The sequence below is a fragment of the Thalassophryne amazonica genome, chromosome 10, assembly GCF_902500255.1.
Source record: "Thalassophryne amazonica chromosome 10, fThaAma1.1, whole genome shotgun sequence".
Taxonomy (NCBI): domain Eukaryota; kingdom Metazoa; phylum Chordata; class Actinopteri; order Batrachoidiformes; family Batrachoididae; genus Thalassophryne; species Thalassophryne amazonica.
In genome coordinates, this window is record NC_047112.1 from 62372217 (window position 1) to 62398747 (window position 26531).

Genomic DNA, 26531 nt, shown 5'->3' on the forward strand with positions numbered 1-26531 from the left:
CTTAAATATGTTTCTTATTCTAAACTCCTTAACACAATCTTCAATCTGCCAGTGATGACAGACAAACAAGAAATCCCAGTTTTGTTAAAATAGGCCTCACACAGTAAAGAGACAATGTTTTATACCCATAAAACACAGTTTTACTGAACATAAATGTTTAAATAGTTGTGATATTGACCCTTGTATCATCACCGGTGACTGAAACTGATACTAACTCTAAATGCTAACAAAAGGAATAAATAAATAAATAAATAAGAGCAGAAAGCTTTTTGTCCACCAGGTTGCCTCTGGTGGTTGCAGGGGGTTTTGTCAGTGCACACAAATCAGAAATATTTGTGTTGTCGGGTGGAGTTTGGAGGAGTTTGGGTTCAGTCACACCTCGGTGCTGATGGCTCGGGTATTAGCATAGAACTCAGGTGGGCGACTACGCCAGGCCTCCCTCAGCAGGGACCCTCGGATAGCGGGCAGTGGCATCGCCAGTGCCGGGTTTTCATAGTGCGTGGGCATGTAGGTGACACGCTCGCCGCCATTGAGAATCTCATCAGTGGTGCGGATGTAGAAGGGCGAGTTGTAGGGAGAGCAGGTTGGGCAATAATTACGGCGGCCTCTCCCACGTTTGGCGGGATTTGAGGACAGGGGCACCTCTGGCGGTGGCAGGGACAGTGGTGTGACGACTGCTTCATCCAAACCGGACATGCTGCAGGCTTTACAGGCAAAGTGTTGCTGAGAGATGGAGCCACTGTCAGATCCATTGTTCTTACAGCAGTAATACTATGGAAAGAAAGAAAAAAGTTCACTGACACATCAACACTGACGTTGTACTCCAATGACGACGACTCAAAAATTTCTCAGGCAATTTTTCTGACAATGGTCAACACAATTTTTCTTGCATGGAGTTTTTTCAATGGCATTTGGGTAATTTGGGGGTACTGAATCTCAATGTGGTGTTAGCTTTTGTCAATAACATCACATTTTTGAGATATGAAAAATTATTTCTCGCATCAGGCATTGAAGCAAAAGCTGCAGTCTCGCACACCTCTTCAGCGCCATAAATGATAATACGGCTCTTGTTCACATTTCACGACCCTGATTTAAAAACTATGCTTTTGAAGCTGCTTTTGTGCAGGATTAGTGGCATCAAACGTGTGACTGAATGAGCAACTTTTGCGTAATCCATCAATACAGAACATGCAGATTGCAAAAAAAGTGATGTGATAAAGGAAATCTGAGTTCATATTCAGATTTAGTGACCAAAATTACACTAAATCAGTTGTCAAAGTCCAAGCAAAAAAAAAAAAATTTAGACCACTGTAATGATGAAGACAACCCACACAGTAAATACATTAAGTAAGACAACAGTGCAGCGCAGTCTTGTTTGAACTGAACCCTGATGTGATATTGCAGGATTTGACCATATCTGGGGACAGCCGGCAGGAACATGGCAGAGAATCCCCATGTGAAGTATGGGAATTTTAGTACAAACCATTTAGCTCGGCTCGGTAAACTTGAAAGCATACCAGTATGGTTGCTGGACATCACAGCCAGCCTTTTCACAGGCACTGTGGGTACTGTACTTGCCAGAAAACCTCTCAATTCTGAGTCCTTCCTCTTTATTTTATGCTTTCAAGGTGCCCAGAATTAATTTATTTAGCACCTTTGTACCAAGCACCGTGTTTTACACTGAGCTTTCATGCTGACCATGTGGCAATTACAGTTGGTCATGTCCAAACTGTACCTACGTTTTCCATTTTGGACTATGAGCACAACACTTTTCACTTTTCTAGTGAACTTCTCTCATTTTTGCATCACCATCAATTGATAAATTATATTAGTATTCAGATGAAACCTTCCATTACTGATCTGTGTGTAATTTACAATGCTGTGAGCAAGATGGCTAAAGCAAAGTTTTTTGCAGAAATGAAAGTTTTACAAAGTTAATTAAACATAAGCTTAAAAAAAATGGAAACTTTAAATTGGAATTTTAAATTGTGTGTGTGCAGGTGTGAATGTATTTGTTTGTCTATATGTGGCCCTGTGACAGGTCCAGGGTGCACCCCGCCTCATGCCCTATGACTGCTTGACCCTTAGTTGGAGTACAACCTCAATTCCAATGAAGTTGGGATGTTGTGAAAAATGTAAATAAAAACAGAATACAATGATTTGCAAATCCTCTTCAATCTATATTCATTTGAATACACCACAAAGACAAGATATTTAATGTTCAAACTGATAGACTTTTTTGTTTTCGTGCAAATATTTGCTCATTTTGAAATGAATGCCTGCAACACATTTCAAAAAAGTTGGGACGAGGCAACAAAAGACTGGGAAAGTTGATGAATGCTCAAAGAACACCTGTTTGAAAACAGGTGAGTGTCATGATTGGGTATAAAAGGAGCATCCCCAAAAGGCTCAGCCATTCACAAGCAAAGATTGGGCAAGGATCACCACTTTGTGAACAACTGCGTGAAAAAAATAGTCCACCAGTTTAAGAACAATGTTTCTCAATGTTCAATTGCAAGGAATTTAGGGATTCCATCATCTACAGTCCATAATATAATCGGAAGATTCACAGAATCTGGAGAACTTTCTACACGTAAGCGGCAAGGCCGAAAACCAAAATTGAATGCCCGTGACCTTCGATCCCTCAGGTGGCACTGCATTAAAAACCGACATCATTGTGTAAAGGATCTTACCACGTGAGCTCAGGAACATGTCAGAAAACCATTGTCATTTAACACAGTTTGTCGCTCCATCTACAAGTGCAACTTAAAACTCTACCATGCAAAGCGAAAGCCATACATCAACAACATCCAGAAATGCAGCTGCCTTCTCTGGGCCCGAGCTCATTTGAAATGGACAGATGCAAAGTGGAAAAGTGTACTGTGGTCTGATGAGTCCACATTTCAAATTGTTTTTGGAAATCGTGGACGTTGTATCCTCTGGACAAAAGAGGAAAAAGACCATCCAGATTGTTACCAGTGCAAAGTTCAAAAGCCAGCATCCGTGATGGTATGGGGGTGTGTTAGTACACATCTGTGATGGCACCATCAATGCTGAAAGGTACATCCAGGTTTTGGAGCAACACATGCTGCCATCCAAACAACGTCTTTTTCAGGGACGTCCCTGCTTATTTCAGCAAGACAATGCCAAGCCACATTCTGCACGTGTTACAACAGCGTGGCTTCGTAGTAAAAGAGTGTGGGTACTAGACTGGCCTGCCTGCAGTCCAGACCTGTTGCATATTGAAAATGTGTGGCGCATTATGAAGCGCAAAATACGACAATGGAGACCCCGGACTGTTGAACAACTGAAGTCACACATCAAGCAAGAATGGGAAAGAATTCCTCCTACAAAGCTTCAACAATTAGTGTCCTCAGTTCCCAAATGCTTACTGAGTTTTGTTAGAAGGAAAGGTGATGTAACACAGTGGTAAACATACCACTGTCCCAGCTTTTTTGAAACATGTTGCTGGCATCCATTTCAAAATGAGCAAATATTTACACAAAAACAATAAAGTTTATCAATTTGAACATTAAATATCTTGTCTTTGTGGTGTATTCAACTGAATATAGGTTGAAGAAGATTTGCAAATCATTGTATTCTGCTTTTATTTACATTTTACACAACGTCGCAACTTCACTGGAATTGGGGTTGTAAATGGTTGAAGATGAGTGAGTGAGAATTATTCCTGATTTATTACTGACAACATAAAATGTTTTTACAATTGTGTAAGGAATATTTTGTCAAAAGACACTCTTGCATATTTTCCCCTCTCAGTAAGCTGTGTACAGTTGTTCTGCAAAAAGATTCAATATGAACAATCAGTACAGAGTAGTGATGACTTAATACAGCTGACATGAGCTTGAACATATGAACATGTGTGTACCTGGAGTCGACAGTAACAGAGCACAGCTATGATACACAGAAGTATCACCGTGGCCAGTATTCCTCCAGTTATGACAACAGTTCCAGCTGTCATCCGACCAACTCTCCATCAAACCCTGGCATAAAATCACACAAAGAAACAAAATATATACATGGGCTTGCAAAAGTATTCAGCCCCTTGGTATTTCACACATTTTAATTTGTTTATGGCAATTCAAATACAAAAAGTAAATCAAGCTTCTCAATATAAAAATTTCTAAAATTATCTTCCTTAGACTCAAACTGAAAGTAACTCTCTACAAGTTGATATAAATTAAGTAAAAATATAAAATGTTGTGAAAGTGTAGGAACACGGACCCACAACAGGGGGCGCAATGAACGGACAATGGAGAGAGTAAATAACAAGATTTACTACTGAAACAAGCACGAGTAATACAACAAACACAATTTGGGGTCGAATCCGCTGGTGTCGTGTGGGCAGGCTCGAAGGTAGGAGACGTCTGTCTCAGTCGAACCGGAACCACCCAGATCTCCTCTGCCACCGAACCCTGGAAATACTGGAACCGCCAAGTCCCGAATTCCCAGGTGGCCACTGCCTCCGCTCGTCGGATCCGGTACTGCTGGCAGGAGAGAGCAACAACACACAGGAGTGGATGAACGCACCCAGTAACAGAGAGGGGAGAAGCCGCCTCCACCTCTTGGCAAAGTATAGCAGGAAGGTGAGTACTTATCCAAAGAATGAGGTTTTCAGTAGTCACCAGTCCTGAAAAAGGTTTTAACAGTCTTAGCTGATGATGCAATGTATAACTGCAGAGAATACTACCTTGGTCTTAGGCGATATCTCGGCACTGAGGTGGAGACGCCGTCCTCCTGATATACCTCGGTGCTGAGTAGAACAGCTGTGTCTGGTGATGGGTGACAGCTGTCACCCAGGCTACTCCCATGATGCGGCAGCGCCCTCTGGTGCCTGGAGCCCGCACTCCAGGCAGGGCGCCCTCTGGTGGTGGTGGGCCAGCAGTACCTCTTCAGCGGCCCACACAACAATAAAAGCCAAGATGATGGGTTGCATAAGTAATCAGCCCCTTTGGTATAATACCAGACAGCATCAAGACGCGAGAAATTGACGGAGAACTTTTCACGGAGATCAGGCCATCAGGCCGGGCTCTAGCTGTTAGCGGCGGCGGCTACCATCAGGCTGGGCCTCAGCGGCAGCGACAACACCACCCGGCCTGGCTCTCCCAGTAGCGGGAGCGGCAGTGACCACCATTGTGCCAGGGTCTAGCTGTTAATGGCAGAAGCTACCATCAGGCCGGGCCTTGGTGGTGGTGACAACACCACACGGACAGGCTCTCCCAGTAGTGGGAGCGGCAGTGATCACCATCGGGCCGGGCTCTAGCTGTTAGCGGCGGCTACCATCGAGCCAGGCCTCGACGGCGGCGATAACAACACCCGGCCAGGCTCCCAGAAGTGGGAACGGCAGTGACCACCATCGGGCCGGATTTTGCCAGTAGCAACAACAGGAGCGGCAGCGGATTCTACTGGGCCGGGCTATGTTAGCTGCAGGAGCAGAATCAGCTGTAGCTGTAGGGAGTGGCGGCCACCGCCTGGCAGGGGCTGAAGGCAACTAATTCCTGCTGCAGCTTTGCTTGGTGGCTGGAGGAGATTTACAGAATTAATAAAGTGAGTTCAAGTTATTTTATTTTTCAGTTATGGGGCCTAAAAAGGGGACTGCGGTTATGGAGGAAGAACTGGAGGAAATTAGAAAAACACTAAATGAGATGTCAGCGCAAATGAATCCTATTAAAGAGGTGACGGATCAATTAAAAATTATTTCACAGCAACAACAAAAATACTGGAATTAACGAAGCAAGTTGCTGCATTACAAAAGGCGAATGAAGAGAAGGACAAGTCAATAAAACTTATGGAAAATTGCATTGCTGACCTTGAGCAACAGACTAGGTCAAATGACCTCCTCATTACGGGTTTGGTCATTAAACCTCGGACTTACGCAAGGGCAGTGGCTCCAGGAGGGGAGCCCTCTGAGTTGGACAACCAATCTGTGGAGGAACAGGTGATCTCATTTCTGAATGCTAAAGGAATCTCAATAAACTCAGGAGACATTGAAAACTGTCACCTTTTACCCCTGAGAGGTCAAAATCAATCTAAAGTCACAATATTGAGGTTTGTAAATAGAATACAAAAGATTGCTGTTCTCAAGCAAGCAACAAAAACTTAAGGGAACTAATGTGTACATAAATGAACACTTGACCAAAAAGAATTCAGACCTTACAAGACAAGCTCGACTCCTAAAAAAGCAAAATAAGATACAGGCTACATGGACATTAAATTGCAAAATTTATATTAAATTAAACAAGACGCCAGAAGAGGCTAAAACCCTGTGCATCAAAGATGAATATGATTTGAGCAAGTTTAATTTAAGAAAGGTGTAAACAATGAATCAATATGGTGAAAATCACAAATAAAATCAATGACTAACCTTATGGATGGCTTTTCATCATTTGATGATGGAACTTTTGCACAGGAGTCTAGCTTAAAATCTTTGACAATACTGAACATAGTTTTCATAACTTTGAAAATAATATTGAGCCAGATTGTTTTTTTCGTGAAAATATTATTCAAAATTGTAAATATTTCACTGAAGAAAAACTGAAAGATTATTCTATGATAAATGGGACTTTTTCTATTATACATTTTAATAGTACAAGTCTCCTTACAATTTTTTTTTTTTTTTACAAAGTTTTTCACTCCTCGACTCGCCACCTTAGTTTTAGTTTCACCCCCTCTGTTTTGTTCATGTTTATTATGGTTAGTCAAGCACGTCACATTTTGCACCGTTGGTTTTTCTGTCATTTAATTATCTTGCCCAAGTTCATGTTGCTTTTGCCTTACTGCACTCTCTTGCACTTACCTTTGTCTTCCCTGGTCACGCCCCCTTACAGCACTCTCTGCACACCTGTTCCTCATTTCACACTCTGATGCTTCAACTAGTATTTAAGCCCTCACAGTCTCTCAGTCCCTCGCCAGATTGTTGCACGTTGCACTTTCGAGCCTCACGCTTTTGTCCTGTTTTGCCTCGTAATATTTCTGACCTTGCCTGTGTTATCAACTTCCGCCTTGTCTTATCTCTGAACTCTGCTCGTTTTTGACTTTGCCTCTGCCTCAGCCCTGTGAACTCCTGTCGCCGTGTATTTGGAACTGTGCTTGTTTTTTGTACTCCGCCGCAGCTTGCTACCTGCCTGTACCTCCACTACATTGACTGATTTCCTGTGTACCGAACCTATTGCCAGCTTACCAGATAAAGTTATTTTTTCTTACTCCAACACCTGTGTCTGTGAGTCTGCATTTGCCTCCTACAACTTCCAGGGTCAAGCCACCACTAACCATGACAATAACAAGTTTTTGTTTGTGGAGACTTTAATATTGATTTTTTTAAACCCTTATGGTCAATTACAAATAACTGAATTTATAAACTCTATGTTTTGTATGGGTCTATATCCTGTGATAACACATCCAACCAGGATAACTATGAACACATCAACACTCACTGACAACATATTGACAACATATTAACAAATGCTATTGTAGGGAATATAACAGGTGGAATACTTATTTCCGATATCAGTGATCACTTGCCGGTTTTTGTAGCTTTTCAATCATCAGTGGACAGCGTGCATCAAACAGAAACTGTAAATTTTATTATGAAAATAACCGATGTCAATATTGAGAACCTCAGAAGGGATTTATTGCGCCAAAATTGGTGTGAAATTTACTGTGATGTTGATGAACCATATGAATCATTTATTTTTATTGTATCTAATTTGTATAATAAACATTGTCCGTGGGTGCCAAAAACTGAAGATACACAAAGGTTTGATAAACCTTGGGTAACAAAGGGTCTCCTGAATGCATCTAAAAAGTAAAATCTTTTAAGCAGTTTCTAAAATTTAGAACTACTGAAGCCGAAAGGAAATATGAGACATATAAAAATAAATTAACAAACATTATGCAATTGTGTAAGAAGCAGTATTACTGCAATTTGTTTGAGAAAAATAAAACTAACATCATGGGAACCTGGAAGCTCTTAAGTGAAATCATTAAAAAGAAAAAAGTTGTTAAAGATTATCCATCTTACTTTTATATAGACTCTGACAAGATTGCTGATTATTTCAATGATTATTTTGTTAATGTTGGTAAAAATTTATCAAACTCAATTGTAAGCACAATAAAGTGTTCTATGGACAGCTATAAATTAATACAATTCTGGATTCAATGTTTATTAGAGAAACGGATAAAAATTAAATTATTAATATAGTTCACAAAACTAAGGGGAATAAATCCACTGATATCGATAGCTTTGATATGTTTTTGCTTAAGAACATTACTGACTGTATTATCAAACCTTTAACATATATTTGTAATCTGTCACTCATGACTGGGAAATTTCCTTCCAGAATGAAAATTGCTAAGGTGATACCATTGTTTAAATCTGGTGATAAACACGTTTTTTCAAATTATAGACCAATATCTTTGTTACCAGTTTTCAAAAAGTTTGGAAAAAATATTTGTAAAGAGGTTGAACGATTTTATAGCAAAACATCATATACTTAATGAACAGCAGTATGGTTTCAGGAAAAATCGAACAACTTCTTTGGCTTTAATAGACTTTGTGGAACAAGTTACAAATGCAGTAGAGAAGAAGCAATACACTGTTGGGATTTTTTTTTTTTTAATTTACAGAAAGCATTTGATAATATTGATCATACTTTATTATTGGAAAAATTACAGATGTATGGTATTAGAGGACTGGCATTTAACTGGATAGCTAGTTATTTATTTAATAGATATCAGTGTGTTCATCTTAGTGGGATAAAATCTGAATTTTTGAGGATTATGTGTGAGGTGCCCCAGGGGTCAGCCCTCAGGCCATTATTGTTTTTAATGATATAGGTTTGGTTTCTAAGTTTTTGAGTTGTATTTTGTTTGCTGATGATACAACTGTGTTTGGTAGTTGGGATAATTTGGGACAGCTCTTGGACTTGGTGGAGAGGGAATTGCAAAAATTTAAATATTGGTTTAACTCTAATAAAGTATCACTTCATTTCATTAAAACTAAGTGCATCATATTTGGAAATAAGCCTAGAAATGTAAGCAGTAAAGTATTGTTGAATGACGTTGAAATTGAAATTGTATCTCAAACTAAATTTCTTGGAGTTTTTGTTGATGATAAGCTCTGTTGGAAAACTCATATAAAACATGTTGCGTCTAAAATATCAAAAGTTATTGCTATCTTGTACAAAGTTCAATACTTGCTCCCCCAGCATCTGCTGGTTTCGTTGTATCACTCATTACTTGTTCCTAATATATCTTATTGTATTGAAGTTTTGGGAAATACATATAAAACAAATACTAATCCATTATTTCTGTTACAAAAAAGCTATAAGAGTGATAAGTAAAAAACCATAACGTGAACCAACAAATTCATTGTTTGTCTTCAGTTTTTGAAATTTTATGACTTGGTTGATTATTTTACAATACAGATTATGTATAAAGTTAAAAATGGACTCTTGCCTCAACATGTCCAAGAGCTGTTTAAACTGAGAGGTAGAGGTGGACGGATCGATCCTAATATCAATAATATCCTCGTGTAAAAACATCGATACTCAAGCTTTTTTCCTCTCCCGCACGCACTGACTGCTGTGCACGCAGATTCATCAGTCTACTCTGTCTGTAAAAGCAGCGCTGTCACACAACACGGAGCAGCGCACCCTTGTATTGTGGTTTGTCAGCCCTCTACCTCAGGAGATTTTGTTTTAAGTTGTGTTGAGTGATATTTTTTAAACAAAAATGTTGATTGTGATAAAGTATTTTGCTGTCATGTATAATGTTTGGCGAAATTCTATCCTAGGTCTTTTGGATCTATGAAGCTTAAATATGAAAAAGCATCGTATCGGTATCCGCGATACTGGGCCTGTATTTACTTGGTATCGGATCAATACCAAAATTGCCGGTATCGCCCACCTCTACTGAGAGAGTCCAGTTACAATTTGCGTGGAACCTTGGTATTTGATAGAAGGAAGTTTCGAACCACTGCCAAAGGTCATTGCGTTTCGGTAAAGGGTGTTAAAGTTTGGAATGATTGTTTAGGTTGTATTAAGGTATCTAGTACATTGGCTTGTTTTAAAAGACTTTATAAAAAATTTATTAACTTGTTATAGTTTCAGTAATTAAGTAAGTTCCCTGTGTGGCCACTTTTTGTTCATTTGTCCGTTGTATTACTGAGTTACATTACTGACTGGCATTTGTTTTTCATGTGGATTTTTTTGTTTGTACATAGAAACTGAAGCCTCTACTTCTGCCCACACTCTCTCAGCCGCACAAAATTGGTAACTGTTTGAGTTTTGTTCCATATGTTTTAAAATTTTGTTTTCTCTTGATTTGTTTTGTAAATTAGAGATTTTGTTCATGCGTGCGTGCTGAATAAACCATTCAATACCTGTAAATTATTAGTTTAATTGCCAGTTTTCTTCAGAAAAGTCAGTGGATGGATACATAAACATTTCCAAGTCACTGAATATGTCTTGAACTTTATTTACATCACTTATGAAGAAATACAAACAGTATGGCACTCTATGGAAAATCTGTATGGAGTAGACAGTTCTCAAAAACTGAGTGACTGTGCAAGAAAGAGAAGAGTGAGGAAAGCAACCAAGAAACCCAGACAACCCAAAAGAAGTTACAGGCTTCTCTGCCTGTGATTGGAGAAATTGTGCAAAGTGCATATTTTGCATTTTGTATCCCCAGTTATACAGCTTCATGATGAAGTGGTGTAGAGGAAGATTTCATTAAAAAGAAGACCTGAAACTTCAGCTACAATTTGCCAGAAGGTACATCTGAGATGTAAGCCTAGATTTGATGTTTTGGTGAAAGAAAACCCTCCTCTGTCCCACTTCATCATGAAGCTGTATAACTGGCTATACAAAATGCAAAACATGCACTGTGCACAATTTCTGCAATCACAGCAACAGATGCCTGTAACTTCTTCCAGTTTGTCTGGGTGTCTTTCCTCACTCTTCTTCTTGCACAGTCACTCAGTTTTTTAGAACTGTCTACTCCACACAGATTTACCATAGAGTGTCATACTGTTTGTATTTCTTCATAACAGATGTAAATAAAGTTCAAGACATATTCTGTGACTTGGAAATGTTCATGAATCCATCCCCTGACTTTTCTGAAGAAAACTGGCAATTAAACTGATTATTTACAGGTATTTTACCAAAGGGGCTGATTGCTTATGCAACCCATCATCTTGGCTTTTATATTTTTACTTAATTTATATCAACTTGCAGAGAGTTACTTTCAGTTTGAGTCTAAGGAAGATAATTTTTGAAAATTTTATAGTGAGAAGCCTGATTTACTTTTTGTATCTGAAATTCCATAAACAAATTAAAATGCATGATGTTATGTGAAGGACGCGAACCGAGGAGCGGCCCAGAGTCCAACAGAACCCAACACTAATTGACCAGAAGCAGCTCCAGAAAGAAAAAACAGATTTATTACTGTCACCCTGTGCTGTACATAAAATCTAAATAATAAAAGTCTGGTGAGGTGGACAAGTGGCGCACTCTCTCAGCGCCACAACAGATCCGAGCCCGAATCTTCTGGACTCAATCGTTCCGTCAACACCCCCCCCAGGTGGCTTTCCAGAACAATACTCTGTGAAGGAGGAGCAGAAGTGAGGTTATTCATACTATCACTATCCACAATTTTCTCCACAGAGGCACGCTTATCAGCAACACGTTCAGCTCTTACTGCGGACCTACTTCACACAAACAGCTGCTCACAGCGAGTGGAAGATCATCAATCCCTTCACCACAGCCATGAGGAGCAATCAGAACAATTACCTTCAATTCTTTAATTTTAACTGCGTCAAACGCCACAACATGTGAACAATTTAGCTTTTAGGAATAATCACCTCTGACGTGTGCTGACAGCGCTTGCCTCTCACCCTCATCCTCCTTCACAGACGTGATGTCAGCCTCTGGAGCAGCCCTCAGCGTCCTCACATACTCGTCACAAGTATGCAACAAAGTTCAATTCTCCGGCAATCCAGTCCAACTTACTGCTGGCTTAAATGCAGCTTCTCATTACCACATAGGTACCAGCTGAAAGCCCTTAGATCTGCACGTGAATATCACAGGTGTCATAACTTCCTCCTAATGGAGAGCCGCACGAGATCACAGCAGGTGCAGCCAATCATCATAATAAAGGTGAGAGACTCTTCTGCAGCACAGCTTTCCCAGAGATCAGTTCCAAACCACCTAGGAAGGAAAATAAACACACATCCAAAAAAACCATGTCCACCCCAGCCCCCCAGCACACAACAGCATGAAATACCAAGGGGCAGAATACTTTTGCAAGCCACTGTGTGTGTGTGTATATATATATATATATATATATATATATATATATATATATATATATATATATATATATATATATATATATATATATATATATATACGAGGTCTGTCCATAAAGTATCGTACCTTTTTATTTTTTTCAAAAACTATATGGATTTCATTCATATGTTTTTACGTCAGACATGCTTGAACCCTCGTGCGCATGCGTGAGTTTTTCCACGCCTGTCGGTGACGTCATTCGCCTGTGAGCACGCCTTGTGGAAGGAGTGGTCCCGCCCCCTCGTCGGATTTTCATTGTCTGGAAATGGCGGAATGAAAAGGACTTTTTTTCCATCAGAATTTTTTCAGAAGCTGTTAGAGACTGGCACCTGGAAACCATTCGAAAAATTTATCTGGCTTTCAGTGAAAATTTTACGGGCTTCACAGAGAATAAGGACTTTAACTACAGGTTTAAGGACCCCTTTAAAGGACAGTCGGTGCGCCGCGCTGCGAGCTGCGACGATGCGGCACAAACCACTGGATCATTTCTAAGCTGATGGCTCTGTGGATATGAGACCGTCGTGTGCTCTTTCTCTGGTTATCACAAGACCTGGACATCAGCCATTTTCCGGCAGATTTCACTTTTAACAAGAGATTTTGTCATGCAAAGCCACGCGGAGGCTTCGCGCGTCACGACCGATTCGCTGATGAAGCGAGACAAAGGAACACCTCCGTTTCGGAGTGTTAGAGGACAACTTGGGACATGTCCAGCTCTCCACAAGTTCTTTTATACTCACTCGACTGGTAAGCACTGAAAGCCGAGATAGACATGTCCCAACTTGTCCTCTAACACTCCGAAACGGAGGTGTTCCTTTGTCTCGCTTCATCAGCGAATCGGTCGTGACGCGCGAAGCCTCCGCGTGGCTTTCCATGACAAAATCTCTTGTTAAAAGTGAAATCTGCCGGAAAATGGCTGATGTCCAGGTCTTGTGATAACCAGAGAAAGAGCACACGACGGTCTCGTATCCACAGAGCCATCAGCTTAGAAATGATCCAGTGGTTTGTGCCGCATCGTCGCAGCTCGCAGCGCGGCGCACCGACTGTCCTTTAAAGGGGTCCTTAAACCTGTAGTTAAAGTCCTTATTCTCTGTGAAGCCCGTAAAATTTTCACTGAAAGCCAGATACATTTTTCGAATGGTTTCCAGGTGCCAGTCTCTAACAACTTCTGAAAAAATTCTGATGGAAAAAAAGTCCTTTTCATTCCGCCATTTCCAGACAATGAAAATCCGACGAGGGGGCGGGACCACTCCTTCCACAAGGCGTGCTCACAGGCGAATGACGTCACTGACAGGCGTGGAAAAACTCATGCATGCGCACAAGGGTTCAAGCATGTCTGACGTAAAAACATATGAATGAAATCCATATAGTTTTTGAAAAAAATAAAAAGGTACGATACTTTATGGACAGACCTCGTATATATATATATATATATATATATATATATATATATATATATATATATATATATATATATATATATATATATATATACATATATACAGTAGTGTTCAGAATAATAGTAGTGCTATGTGACTAAAAAGATTAATCCAGGTTTTAAGTATATTTCTTATTGTTACATGGGAAACAAGGTACCAGTAGATTCAGTAGATTCTCACAAATCCAACAAGACCAAGCATTCATGATATGCACACTCTTAAGGCTATGAAATTGGGCTATTAGTTAAAAAAAAAGTAGAAAAGGGGGTGTTCACAATAATAGTAGCATCTGCTGTTGACGCTACAAACTCAAAACTATTATGTTCAAACTGCTTTTTAGCAATCCTGTGAATCACTAAACTAGTATTTAGTTGTATAACCACAGTTTTTCATGATTTCTTCATATCTGCTAGGCATGGAGTCAACCAACTTGTAGCACCTTTCAGCTGTTATTCCACTCCAAGATTCTTTAACAACATTCCACAATTCATTCACATTTCTTGGTTTTGCTTCAGAAACAGCTTTTTTGATGTCACCCCACAAGGCCCAACACCATAATAGGAGAAACATGCCCATATCATGATGCTTGCACCACCATGCTTCACTGTCTTCACTGTGAACTGTGGCTTGAATTCAGAGTTTGGGGGTCGTCTCACAAACTGTCTGCGGCCCTTGGACCCAAAAAGAACAATTTTACTCTCATCAGTCCACAAAATATTCCTTAGGCCAGTTGATGTGTTCTTTGGCAAATTGTAACCTCTTCTGCCCATCTTTTATTTAACAGAGGGACTTTGCGGGGGATTCTTGCACATAAATTTGTTGTGTGGGCCGCCAGAAGAGGAGGTACTGCTGGCCCACCACCAGAGGGCGCCCTGCCTGAAGTGCGGGCTTCAGGCACGAGAGGGCGCTGCCGCCATGGACACAGCCGGGGGTGACAGCTGTCGCTCATTACCTCTTGACAGCTGTCACCCATCTACTCAACATCATCTCACTCCATAAAGACCAGACGTCATCTCCACCTCATTGCCGAGATATCATACTTCATAGGAGGTACTACTCTCAGCCTTTTTTTGAGATTTATAAATCTGTGATTGTGAGTGTTTGCAGGAGAACCGGTCGTTTTGGTGGAGGCTGTGCATGACGGCGCTCCTTTTCCTCTGAGACCACTGCAACGTGTTGAGTGAGAGGTGGAGGTGGCATTCCCACCGTTGTTGTTACTGGGTGTACACACACCCACACTTGACTGTCTTTGTTCTTTGCCAGCAGTACCAGATCCGACAGTCGGGGACGGTGATCACCTGGGAATTCGGGACTTGGCGGCTCCAGTATTCACCAGGTTCTGGGGCGGCGGAAATCGTGTGGTTCCGGCTCTTCTCAGGACAGACGTCTTCTATCCTCGAGCCTGCCCACACGTCACCTCTGTGTATTGACTGTTATGATATTCTGTGATTGTCTGTATGTTCGTTGTGCACATTCACAACATTAAATTGTTATATTTTGGCTCATCTATTGACCGTTCATTTGCGCCCCCTGTTGTGGGTCCGTGTCACTACACTTTCCCAACAAAATTAGCTTCACACAGGCGTCTTCTAACTGTCACAGCACTTACAGGTAACTCCAGACTGTCTTTGATCATCCTGGAGCTGATCAATGGGTGAGCCTTTGCTATTCTGGTTATTCTTCCATCCATTTTGATGGTTGTTTAAAGTTTTCTTCCACACGTCTCTGGTGTTTTTGTCCATTTTAAAGCATTGGAGATCATTGTAGATGAACAGACTATAATTTTTTGCACCTGCGTATAAGTTTTCCCCTCTCCAATCAACTTTTTAATCAAACTACGCTGTTCTTCTGAACATTGTCTTGAACGTCCCATTTTCCTCAGGCTTTCAAAGAGAAAAGCATGTTCAACAGATGCTGGCTTCATCCTTAAATAGGGGACACCTGATTCACACCTGTTTGTTCCACAAAATTGACGAACTCACTGACTGAATGCCACACTACTATTATTCTGAACACCTCCTTTTCTACTTTTGTTTTTACTAATAGACCAATTTCATAGCCCTAAGAGTGTGCATATCATGAATGCTTGGTCTTGTTGGATTTGTGAGACTCTACTGAATCTACTGGTACCTTGTTTCCCATGTAACAATAAGAAATATACTCAAAACCTGGATTAATCTTTTAGTCACATAGCACGACTATTATTCTGAACACTACTGTGTGTGTATATATATATATATATATATATATATATACACACACACACGCTGGTCATATACATAGAATATCACGAAAAAGTTGATTTATTTCAGTAATTCCATTCAAAAAGTGAAACTTGTATATTATATTCATTCATTCACACACTGATATATTACTGCGATGAACACTACTGGCCAGTGGATGGCAGGAGAGACCATGAAAACTTGCCAAAACAAAATTCCAGATAATCCATGTCTGCTACGTTGAAGATGCGTGGAATTTAATAAACTCAAACTGAATTTCAGACATCTTATATATATTAATCTGGAACAAAGACGACAGACAGTGTTTGACATAAGCAGGACTCAAAATAGCAAACAGGAATCGATTGCAATGATTCCAGTTGAAAAAAATGAGATGCAACCTGAGCTTCTTGTTGTGTGGGCCGCCAGAAGAGGAGGTACTGCTGGCCCACCACCAGAGGGCGCCCTGCCTGAAGTGCGGGCTTCAGGCACAAGAGGGCGCTGCCGCCACGGACACAGCCGGGGGTGACAGCTGTCACTCATTATCTCATGACAGCTGTCATCCATCTTCACTTCATCATTCCACTCCATAAAAACCGGACGTCATCTAAACCTCGTTGCTGAGATATCTTCTATCTGTGAAGGTAATACCTCAGCCGTGATTGTGCCGTGCGCACGTTACTTTTCTATTGTGTGATATTGTTTCAGGAGACTACTCACTGTTGTCGTCTGGCGGAGTGCGGAGTGGTGACAAAGTGAAGGGCATTCACTTGTCACACCGGACAGCAGAGACAACCGGAGTTGAACTGTGTTAGAGGTGGAGGTGGAATTCCCACCATTGTTGTTACTGGGTGTTCACGCACCCACATCTCACTATTTTTACTCCTCGCCAGCAGTACCAGATTTGACATTCGGAGACGGTGGCCACCTGGGGACTCGGGACTTGGCGGCTCCAGTATTCTCCGGGTTCGGTGGTGGAGGAAATCGTGTGGTTCCGGTTCCTCTTAGGACAGACGTCTTCTATCCTTGAGCCTGCCCACACGTCACCTTTGTGGATTGACTGTTTGCAAAATTCTGTAATCCTCTGTATTTTGGTTGTGCTCATTCACAACAGTAAAGTGTTCATATTCGACTCTTTCATTGTCCATTCATTTACGCCCCATGTTGTGGGTCCGTGTCACTACACTTTCCCAACAGGATATCTCGGCCAGCGTCATGGATCCCGAGGGGCGTCAACCATCTGTTGGACAACCAATGGAAGAGCAGGGTGCATAGGCGTCTGCAGGAGGCGTGATTGGTGAGTTGCAGCAAATCCTCACCGCCGTTATTGCTCGGTTGGATCTGATGACCGAGCAAAACGTCATCCTTAATCGCAGGATGGAGGCTCTCACCGCGCAGGTGGAAACGCGCGCTCAGGGCGCTGCTGAAGCACCTCCTCCTGCTGACCCGGTGCAGAATATAGACGTTCCACTGGTCATTCAACGACACCCACCCCCCCCACCCGCACCACCCCCTGAAGCATACATAAGTCCCCCAGAGCCGTACGGAGGTTGTGTGGAGACGTGCGCGGACTTTCTTATGCAGTGTTCGCTCGTCTTTGCACAACGTCCCGTAATGTACGCGTCTGATGCCAGTAAGGTGGCTTATGTGATTAACTTGCTTCGTGGTGAGGCACGCGCTTGGGCTACGGCGCTTTGGGAGCAAAATTCACGGCTCCTTACCACTTATACTGGGTTTGTGAGGGAGTTCAAAACGGTTTTTGATCACCCTAACAGAGGAGAGACTGCTTCAACAGTGCTGCTGTCAATGAGACAGGGGCGCCGGAGCGCAGCCGAATATGCAGTCGACTTCCGCATCGCGGCTGCGAGGTCCGGCTGGAATACGACTGCGCTCTGCGCCGCCTTCATAAACGGACTGTCATCGGTCCTGAAGGAGCACCTGGTAGCCAAGGAAGAACCGAGGGATTTAGATGGGCTTATTGATCTCATTATACGGTTAGACAATCGGTTAGAGGAACGCCGTCGGGAGCGAGACGAAGGATGTGGCCGGGCACGCGCCGTCCCTCTCCCTTCCGGGTCCGAAAAGGTTCCGCCCTCCCCACACTCCACAGCCTCAATCTGCTAGACAGCAGATGGGCTAGGGAGGTAGGGCTCCCTCTGGTGGCGCTCCCTTCGCCATTGCAGGTGCGCGCACTAGATGGCACCCTTCTCCCTTTAATCCCGCACAAGACACAAACTGTAACTCTGGTGGTGTCTGGAAATCATTGGGAGGAGATCGAGTTTTTTGTGACTCCTTCTACCTCCTGCGTGATTTTGGGCTTCCCGTGGATGTTGAAACACACTGGCTTCCTGTCCCAGTTTAAAAGTAGGAAGTTTCTAGACATCCAACTTCTCACTGATGCAAGGCAATCTTCTAAGGATTTTATGTGAACGAGATTACCAGCAGTTATCGGCATATACGAGGTCTGTCCATAAAGTATCGTTCCTTTTTATTTTTATTTTTAAACTATATGGATTTGATTCATATGTTTTCACATCAGACAAGCTTGAACCCTTGTGCGCATGCGTGAGTTTTTCCACGCCTGTCGGTGACGTCATTTGCCTGTGAGCACGCCTTGTGGAAGGAGTGGTCCCGCCCCGTTGTCGGATTTTCATTGTCTGGAAATGGTGGAACAGCTCTCCACAATTTTACTGATACTTACTGGACTGGTAAGCATTGAAAGCCGAGATAGACATGTCCAAACTTGTCCTCTGACACACCGAAACAGAGGTGTTCCTTTGTCTCGCTTCCAAAGCGAATCGGTCGTGACGCACGAAGCCTCCGCGTGGCTTTCCATGACAAAATCTCTTGTTAAAAGTGAAATCTTCCGGAAAATGGCTGATGTCCAGCTCTTGTGATAACCAGAGAAAGAGCACACGACGGTCTCCTATCCACAGAGCCATCAGCTCAGAAATGGTCCGGTGGCTTGTGCTGTGTCGTCGCAGCTCGGAGCGCGGTGTGCTGAGCGTCCTTAAAGGGATCCTTAAAGCTGTACTAACAGACCTTATTCTCTGTGAAGCCCGTAAAATTTTCACCGAAAGCCAGATAAATTTTTCGAATAGTTTCCAGGTGCCAGTCTCTAACAGCTTCTGAAAAAATTCTGATGGAAAAAACCCCCAAATCATTCCGCCATTTCCAGACAATGAAAATCCGACGACGGGGCGGGACCACTCCTTCCACAAGGTGTGCTCACAGGCGAATGACGTCACCGACATGAGTGGAAAAACTCAGGCATGCGCACAAGGGTTCAAGCTTGTCTGACGTGAAAACATATGAATCAAATCCATATAGTTTAAAAAAAAAATAAAAAGGTTAGATACTTTATGGACAGACCTCGTATAACTGAGTATCATCTACATAGCAGTGAAAGGTAATCCCAAAATGCCGCAATGTGTGCCCATGGGGTGCTATATAAAGGGAGAAAAGCAGGGGGCCTAAGACAGACCCCTGAGGAACCCCAAATTTCATGTCACTAAGGTTAGAGGTAGTGTTACTGTACAAAACACAGTGAGAACGACTGGTCAAGTATGACGTCAGCCATGCAAGGGCACTCCCAGTAATCCCAAAATGATTTTCCAGCCTATCAAGTAGAATATGATGATCCACTGTATCAAATGCAGCACTGAGATCTAACAGCAACCGAACCGTAGTGGTGTCCGAATCCATTGTTAGCAGAAGATCATTCACTGCTTTAGTGAGAGCCGTTTCTGTGGAATGATATTTTCTAAAAGCAGACTGCAGCGGCTCAAAGAGATTATTCTCAGTAAGATAGTCTACAAGCTGCCGTGACAAGAGAGCAAAATGATAGATTTGATATCGGCCGATAGTTTTTCAATACACTAGGGTCAAGATTAGGTTTCTTAAGTAATGGTTTAATCACTGCAGATTTGAAACGTTTAGGAACAGATCCAGAAGTTAAAGAAAGATTAATAAGCCCAGGCAAGATGTCAAGTCAGCAGTCTTCCCTATGATTGTGTAGCCTACAGAACTAGACTGAGATACCAGTTAAAGGCCTTTGCAGGCGTTTTGAGTTAATTAGTAAATATTAATTAATTAATTAATTAGTAAATATACGAGGTCTGTTAGAAAAGTATTGGACCTTTTATTTTTTGCAAAAACTATATGGATTTGAATCACATGTGATTGCATCAGCCAAGCTTGAACCTCAGACAAGCGTGAGTTTTTTCACGCCTGTCGGTTGCGTCATTCGCCTGTGAGCACGCTTTGAGTGAGCACTGGTCCTCCCCCCTCGTCGGATTTTCATTGTGAGGAAAATGTCTGAACGGCTGGAGCAGCGCTGCATCAAATTTTCCCAGAAACTGTGAGACACAGCCAGGTGGACACCATTCGGAAAATTCAGATGGCTTTCAGGGATGATTTTATGGGCATCACAGAGATTAAGGAGTGGTACAGCCAGTTTAAAGACGGCGCACAATGGCGGAGGGCGCGCCGCGCTCTGAGCGGCGATCGAGAGGCTGAAACGACCAGATCATTTCCAAACTGAATGCTGTGTTGATCCGGGACGTCGTCTGACTACCAGAGAAATGTTAGAAAAGGTGGACATCAGCACTTTCCCGGCACATTCCACTGTTAAAGGAGATTTTGTCATGAAAACAGGAGCGGAGGAATTCGCCACTGAGCCGCTAATGGTGCGGAACGAAAGCACCTCCGTGTTGGTCTCACAGGACATGTTATGGCATGCCCAGCTCTTTTAATTTCTCAGATACTCACTCGACTGAAAAGCCACCCAAAGCCGTCTGAATCTTCCGAATGGTGGAAGAGCTGGGCATGTCCCGTGAGACTTCCAACACGGAGGTGCTTTTGTTCTGCGCCATTAGCGGCTCCGTCCTGACGCGCAAATTCCGCCTCACGTCTTTCATTACAAAATCTCCTGTAACAGTGTAATGTGCCGGAAAAGTGCTATGTCCACCTCTCTTGCCATTTCTCTGGTAGTCAGACGACGTCCCGGATCAACACAGTCTTCAGTTTGGAAATGATCTGGTCGTTTCAGCCTGTCGATCACTGCTCGGAGCACGGCGCGCCCTCCGCCATTGTGCGCCGTCTTTAAACCGGCTGTACCACTCCTTAATCTCTGTGATGTCCATAAAATTGTCCCTGAAAGCCATCTGAATTTTCCGAATGGTGTCCACCTGGCTGTCTCTCAGTTTCTGAAAAAATTCTGATGCAGCAAAGCGGCAGTCACTCGGCCATTTTCCTGACAATGAAAATCCGCCAAGGGGGCTGGACCACTCCTCCCACAAAGCGTGCTCACAGGCGAATGATGCAACCGACAGGCGTGAAAAAACTCACGCATGCGCACGAAGGTTCAAGCTTGGCTGATGCAATCACACGTGATTCAAATCCATATGGTTTTTGCAAAAAAATAAAAAGGTCTGATACTTTTCTAACAGACCTCGTATATATACACTCAACAAAAATATAAATGCAACACTTTTGGTTTTGCTCCCATTTTGTATGAGATGAACTCAAAGATCTAAAACTTCTTCCACATACACAATATCACCATTTCCCTCAAATATTGTTCACAAACCAGTCTAAATCTGTGATAGTGAGCACTTCTCCTTTGCTGAGATAATCCATCCCACCTCACAGGTGTGCCATATCAAGATGCTGATTAGACACCATGATTAGTGCACAGGTGTGCCTTAGACTGCCCCCAATAAAAGGCCACTCTGAAAGGTGCAATTTTATCACACAGCACAATGCCACAGATGTTGCAAGATTTGAGGGAGCGTGCAAAGGCGTTTCAGAGAATTTGGCAGTACATCCAACCAGCCTCACAACCGCAGACCACGTGTAACCACACCAGCCCAGGACCCTCCACATCCAGCATGTTCACCTCCAAGATCGTCTGAGACCAGCCACTCGGACAGCTGCTGAAACAATCGGTTTGCATAACCAAAGAATTTCTGCACAAACTGTCAGAAACCGTCTCAGGGAAGCTCATCTGCATGCTCGTCGTCCTCATCGGGGTCTCGACCTGACTCCAGTTCATCGTCGTAACCGACTTGAGTGGGCAAATGCTCACATTCGCTGGCGTTTGGCACGTTGGAGAGGTGTTCTCTTCACGGATGATGCGAAGGAGATGTGTTGCACTGCATGAGGCAAATGGTGGTCCCACCAGATACTGACTGCTATCCCCCCCCCAATAAAACAAAACTGCACCTTTCAGAGTGGCCTTTTATTGTGGACAGTCTAAGGCACACCTGTGCACTAATCATGGTGTCTAATCAGCATCTTGATATGGCACACCTGTGAGGTGGGATGGATTATCTCAGCAAAGGAGAAGTGCTCACTATCACATATTTCGACTGGTTTGTGAACAATATTTGAGGGAAATGGTGATATTGTGTATGTGGAAAAAGTTTTAGACCTTTGAGTTCATCTCATACAAAATGGGAGCAAAACCAAAAGTGTTGCGTTTATATTTTTGTTGAGTGTATATCACCTCAGATAATGTGGGATTTGAGAAGCGAAACACTTAAGAATCACTGTAATAATGTAAAACTACACAAGAAAGCAAACAGGAACTGCTCCAGGAACAAATTATTTCAATAACAGAAATTAAATTTATTCTGAGATGGAATACTTTTGATTGGCTGAAAGGCAGTTTTGAATATTGTACAAAATTTCTGAAATGCGACCAAAGAAAAAAGTCACATTTTGTGAATAAATATGGCTAAAAATTGGGGAATCTGTCAGATTAAAAAATGTCAGTTTGTGAATAAATATGGCTAAAAATTTGTGAATCTGTCAGATTAAAAAATGTCAGTTTGTGAATAAATACCATACTAAAATTTCTGAAATGTGTCAAATAAAACAAAACAAAAAAATGTAAAACATTTTAAAAGTGACAAAAATTTGGAAATCTGTCAAATTAAAAAAATGGTCAATGTTTGTGAATAAATATGTGACTAAAATATCTGTATGTCAAATACAATACAAATTTGGCATGTCAGAAAAAAAGTCAAATGTCAAATGTACTAAAAATACCGGAAATTGAACAAATTCATTCATTCAAATTAATTCATTCATTCAAGAATCACTGTAATAATGTAAAACTACACAAGAAAGCAAACAGGAACTGCTGCAGGAACAAATTATTTCAATAATAGAAATTAAATTTATTCTGAGATGGAATACTTTTGATTGGCTGAAAGGCAGTTTTGAATATTGTACAAAATTTCTGAAATGTGTCCAAAGAAAAAAGTCACATTTTGTGAATAAATGTGAAAAAATGTCAGTTTGTGAATAAATATCAACAAAAATTTCTGAAATGTGTCAAATAAAACAAACAAAAAAAGTAAAACATTTTAAAAGTGACAAAAATTTGGAAATCTGTCAAATTAAAAAAATGGTCAATGTTTGTGAATAAATGTGACTAAAATATCTGTATGTCCAATATGTCAGATACAATACAAATTTGGCATGTCAGAAAAAAGTCAAATGTCAAATGTGACTAAAATATCTGAAATTGAACAAATTTTTTAAAATGGTCAAATAAATGTGAATGAATATGTGACTAAAATATCTGTAGAAAAGAAAAAGAAAGAAAGAAAGAAAAAGAAAAAAGTCACATTTTGTGAATAAATGTGGCTAAAAATTTGGGAATCTGTCAGATTAAAAAATGTCAGTTTGTGAATAAATATAGTAAGTCCCTTCGGCTGCTCCCTTGTTTGCACTTGGGGTCGCCACAGCAAATCCAAGGTGGATCTGCATGTTGAATTGGCACAGGTTTATGCCGGATGCCCTTCCTGACGCAACTCCACATTACATGGAGAAATGTGGCAGGGGTGGGATTTGAACCAGCAACCTTCTGCACTGAAACCAAGTGCATTAACCACTTGTGAATAAATATCATACTAAAATTTCTGAAATTTTAAAAGTGACAAAAATTTGGAAATCTGTCAAATTAAAAAAATGGTCAATGTTTGTGAATAAATATGTGACTAAAATATCTGTATGTCAAATACAATACAAATTTGGCATGTCAGAAAAAAAGTCAAATGTCAAATGTACTAAAAATACCGGAAATTGAACAAATTCATTCATTCAAATTAATTCATTCATTCAAGAATCACTGTAATAATGTAAAACTACACAAGAAAGCAAACAGGAACTGCTGCAGGAACAAATTATTTCAATAATAGAAATTAAATTTATTCTGAGATGGAATACTTTTGATTGGCTGAAAGGCAGTTTTGAATATTGTACAAAATTTCTGAAATGTGTCCAAAGAAAAAAGTCACATTTTGTGAATAAATGTGAAAAAATGTCAGTTTGTGAATAAATATCAACAAAAATTTCTGAAATGTGTCAAATAAAACAAACAAAAAAAGTAAAACATTTTAAAAGTGACAAAAATTTGGAAATCTGTCAAATTAAAAAAATGGTCAATGTTTGTGAATAAATGTGACTAAAATATCTGTATGTCCAATATGTCAGATACAATACAAATTTGGCATGTCAGAAAAAAGTCAAATGTCAAATGTGACTAAAATATCTGAAATTGAACAAATTTTTTAAAATGGTCAAATAAATGTGAATGAATATGTGACTAAAATATCTGTAGAAAAGAAAAAGAAAGAAAGAAAGAAAAAGAAAAAAGTCACATTTTGTGAATAAATGTGGCTAAAAATTTGGGAATCTGTCAGATTAAAAAATGTCAGTTTGTGAATAAATATAGTAAGTCCCTTCGGCTGCTCCCTTGTTTGCACTTGGGGTCGCCACAGCAAATCCAAGGTGGATCTGCATGTTGAATTGGCACAGGTTTATGCCGGATGCCCTTCCTGACGCAACTCCACATTACATGGAGAAATGTGGCAGGGGTGGGATTTGAACCAGCAACCTTCTGCACTGAAACCAAGTGCATTAACCACTTGTGAATAAATATCATACTAAAATTTCTGAAATGTGTCAAATAAAACAAAAAAATGTAAAACATTTTAAATTTTTAAAAATGTTTAAATTTTTAAACAGAAATTTTGAAATCTATCAAATTAAAAAAATGGTCAATGTTTGTGAATAAATGTGACTAAAATATCTGTATGTCAAATATGTCAAATACAATACAAATGTCAAATGTCAAGTGTGACTAAAATATCTGAAATTGAACAATTTTTTTAAAATGGTCAAATAAATGTGAATGAATATGTGACTAACCTCTGAACAGTGTCAAATAAAACAAAAAAGTGTAATTTAAGTGTGTGCTTCCTGTACACACACACACACACATATCTATCTATCTATATATATCTATATCTATCTATATATATATATATATATATATATATATATATATATATATATATATATATATATATATATATATATATATATATAGATAGATAGATATATATATAGATATATATAGATATATTGCATTCAGCTCAACTGATTCCATTAGAAAATGTAATTGGCTGGTGGAATAAAGTATAAATGTATTTGTAGCACTTACGTTTAGCAAAGTTTGCTTAACACCTGAAAGTAGAAAAATATACATTAGAAAGATTAACAGACAGAGAGATAGATACATAGATAGACTTACATCAGAAGAGTGTTTGAGGGTGTGAGGGTCAGAGGTCAAATTCAGGAAGCCCAAAGGTGAGAGGTCCAAGATGCAGAATGGACATCACTAAGGACAGAGGGAAAGACAAAATGAAGCAGGAAAAGGCAGTGGTAGTCTGTTTATCTGAAGATATAATCCTTTATCTCCACATGGTGGCACTAAGAGAAAAGAAGATAAACAAAAGCTGAAGCACACTTGTGATTTCATTTCTCCTCTAAGAGTTAAAGGAACAAATAAGAAAAGAGGTAAGGAAAGATAGAAGCTCAGAAAAGGAGGCAGAAAGGAATTAAAGAAGGAAGTGTATAATCCCAATTCAATGCCAAAAAAAAAATCATAAACTATATTTACAACCAAATATATGTATACAGTACTCAGGATTTAAACAGGAAATATAATTCTGAAATTTTTAAAAAAGGTTTTCGTGAACCCAGTGGGTACGAACATGTGGAATCAACGTTTTGTTTTGTGGGGGTTTTTTTTTAGCGTGCATTTATACACTTTGATGGTCAACGTCTTTTCTCATGTTCATCCACTCACACACCAATGTCAGGCCAAGCAAGGTACTCACTACACACAGAGAGTAACGTGAGGATTAAGGACCTTGCTCAAGGGCTCTTAGTGATTTTCCGATCTGACGGTGACTAGATTAAAGATGTGGGGGTGGGGACTGGCCCACCACTACAATCTGTCCTCGGTTGAAGTACATATAAACACACAAGACCTTAGTAACACTATTATACTGAACAATATCCCTTTATATTCTGGAGCTTTGAATAAAATGAATGATGAAAATTGTGAAAATAACAGATCTACATGCTCAAACCATATCGAATTTGCGACATGTTTGTGGTAAACTTGTACGTCTGCAATTATGTGTGGC

The 26531-nt window shown here is 40.7% G+C and overlaps 1 protein-coding gene across 1 annotated transcript; it reads right to left on the reverse strand.

The window, feature by feature from the left end:
* LOC117519534 (protein FAM163A-like) lies at positions 1 to 25810 on the reverse strand. Its single transcript, XM_034180837.1, has 4 exons — positions 25631 to 25810; positions 25541 to 25563; positions 3887 to 4001; positions 1 to 771 (listed from the first exon to the last, which is right to left on the reverse strand). Exons 3-4 carry the CDS (start codon positions 3977 to 3979, stop codon positions 373 to 375), a joined length of 492 nt encoding a protein of 163 aa, XP_034036728.1. The 5' UTR covers positions 3980 to 4001; positions 25541 to 25563; positions 25631 to 25810; the 3' UTR covers positions 1 to 372.
* Positions 25811 to 26531: the final 721 nt, after the last annotated feature.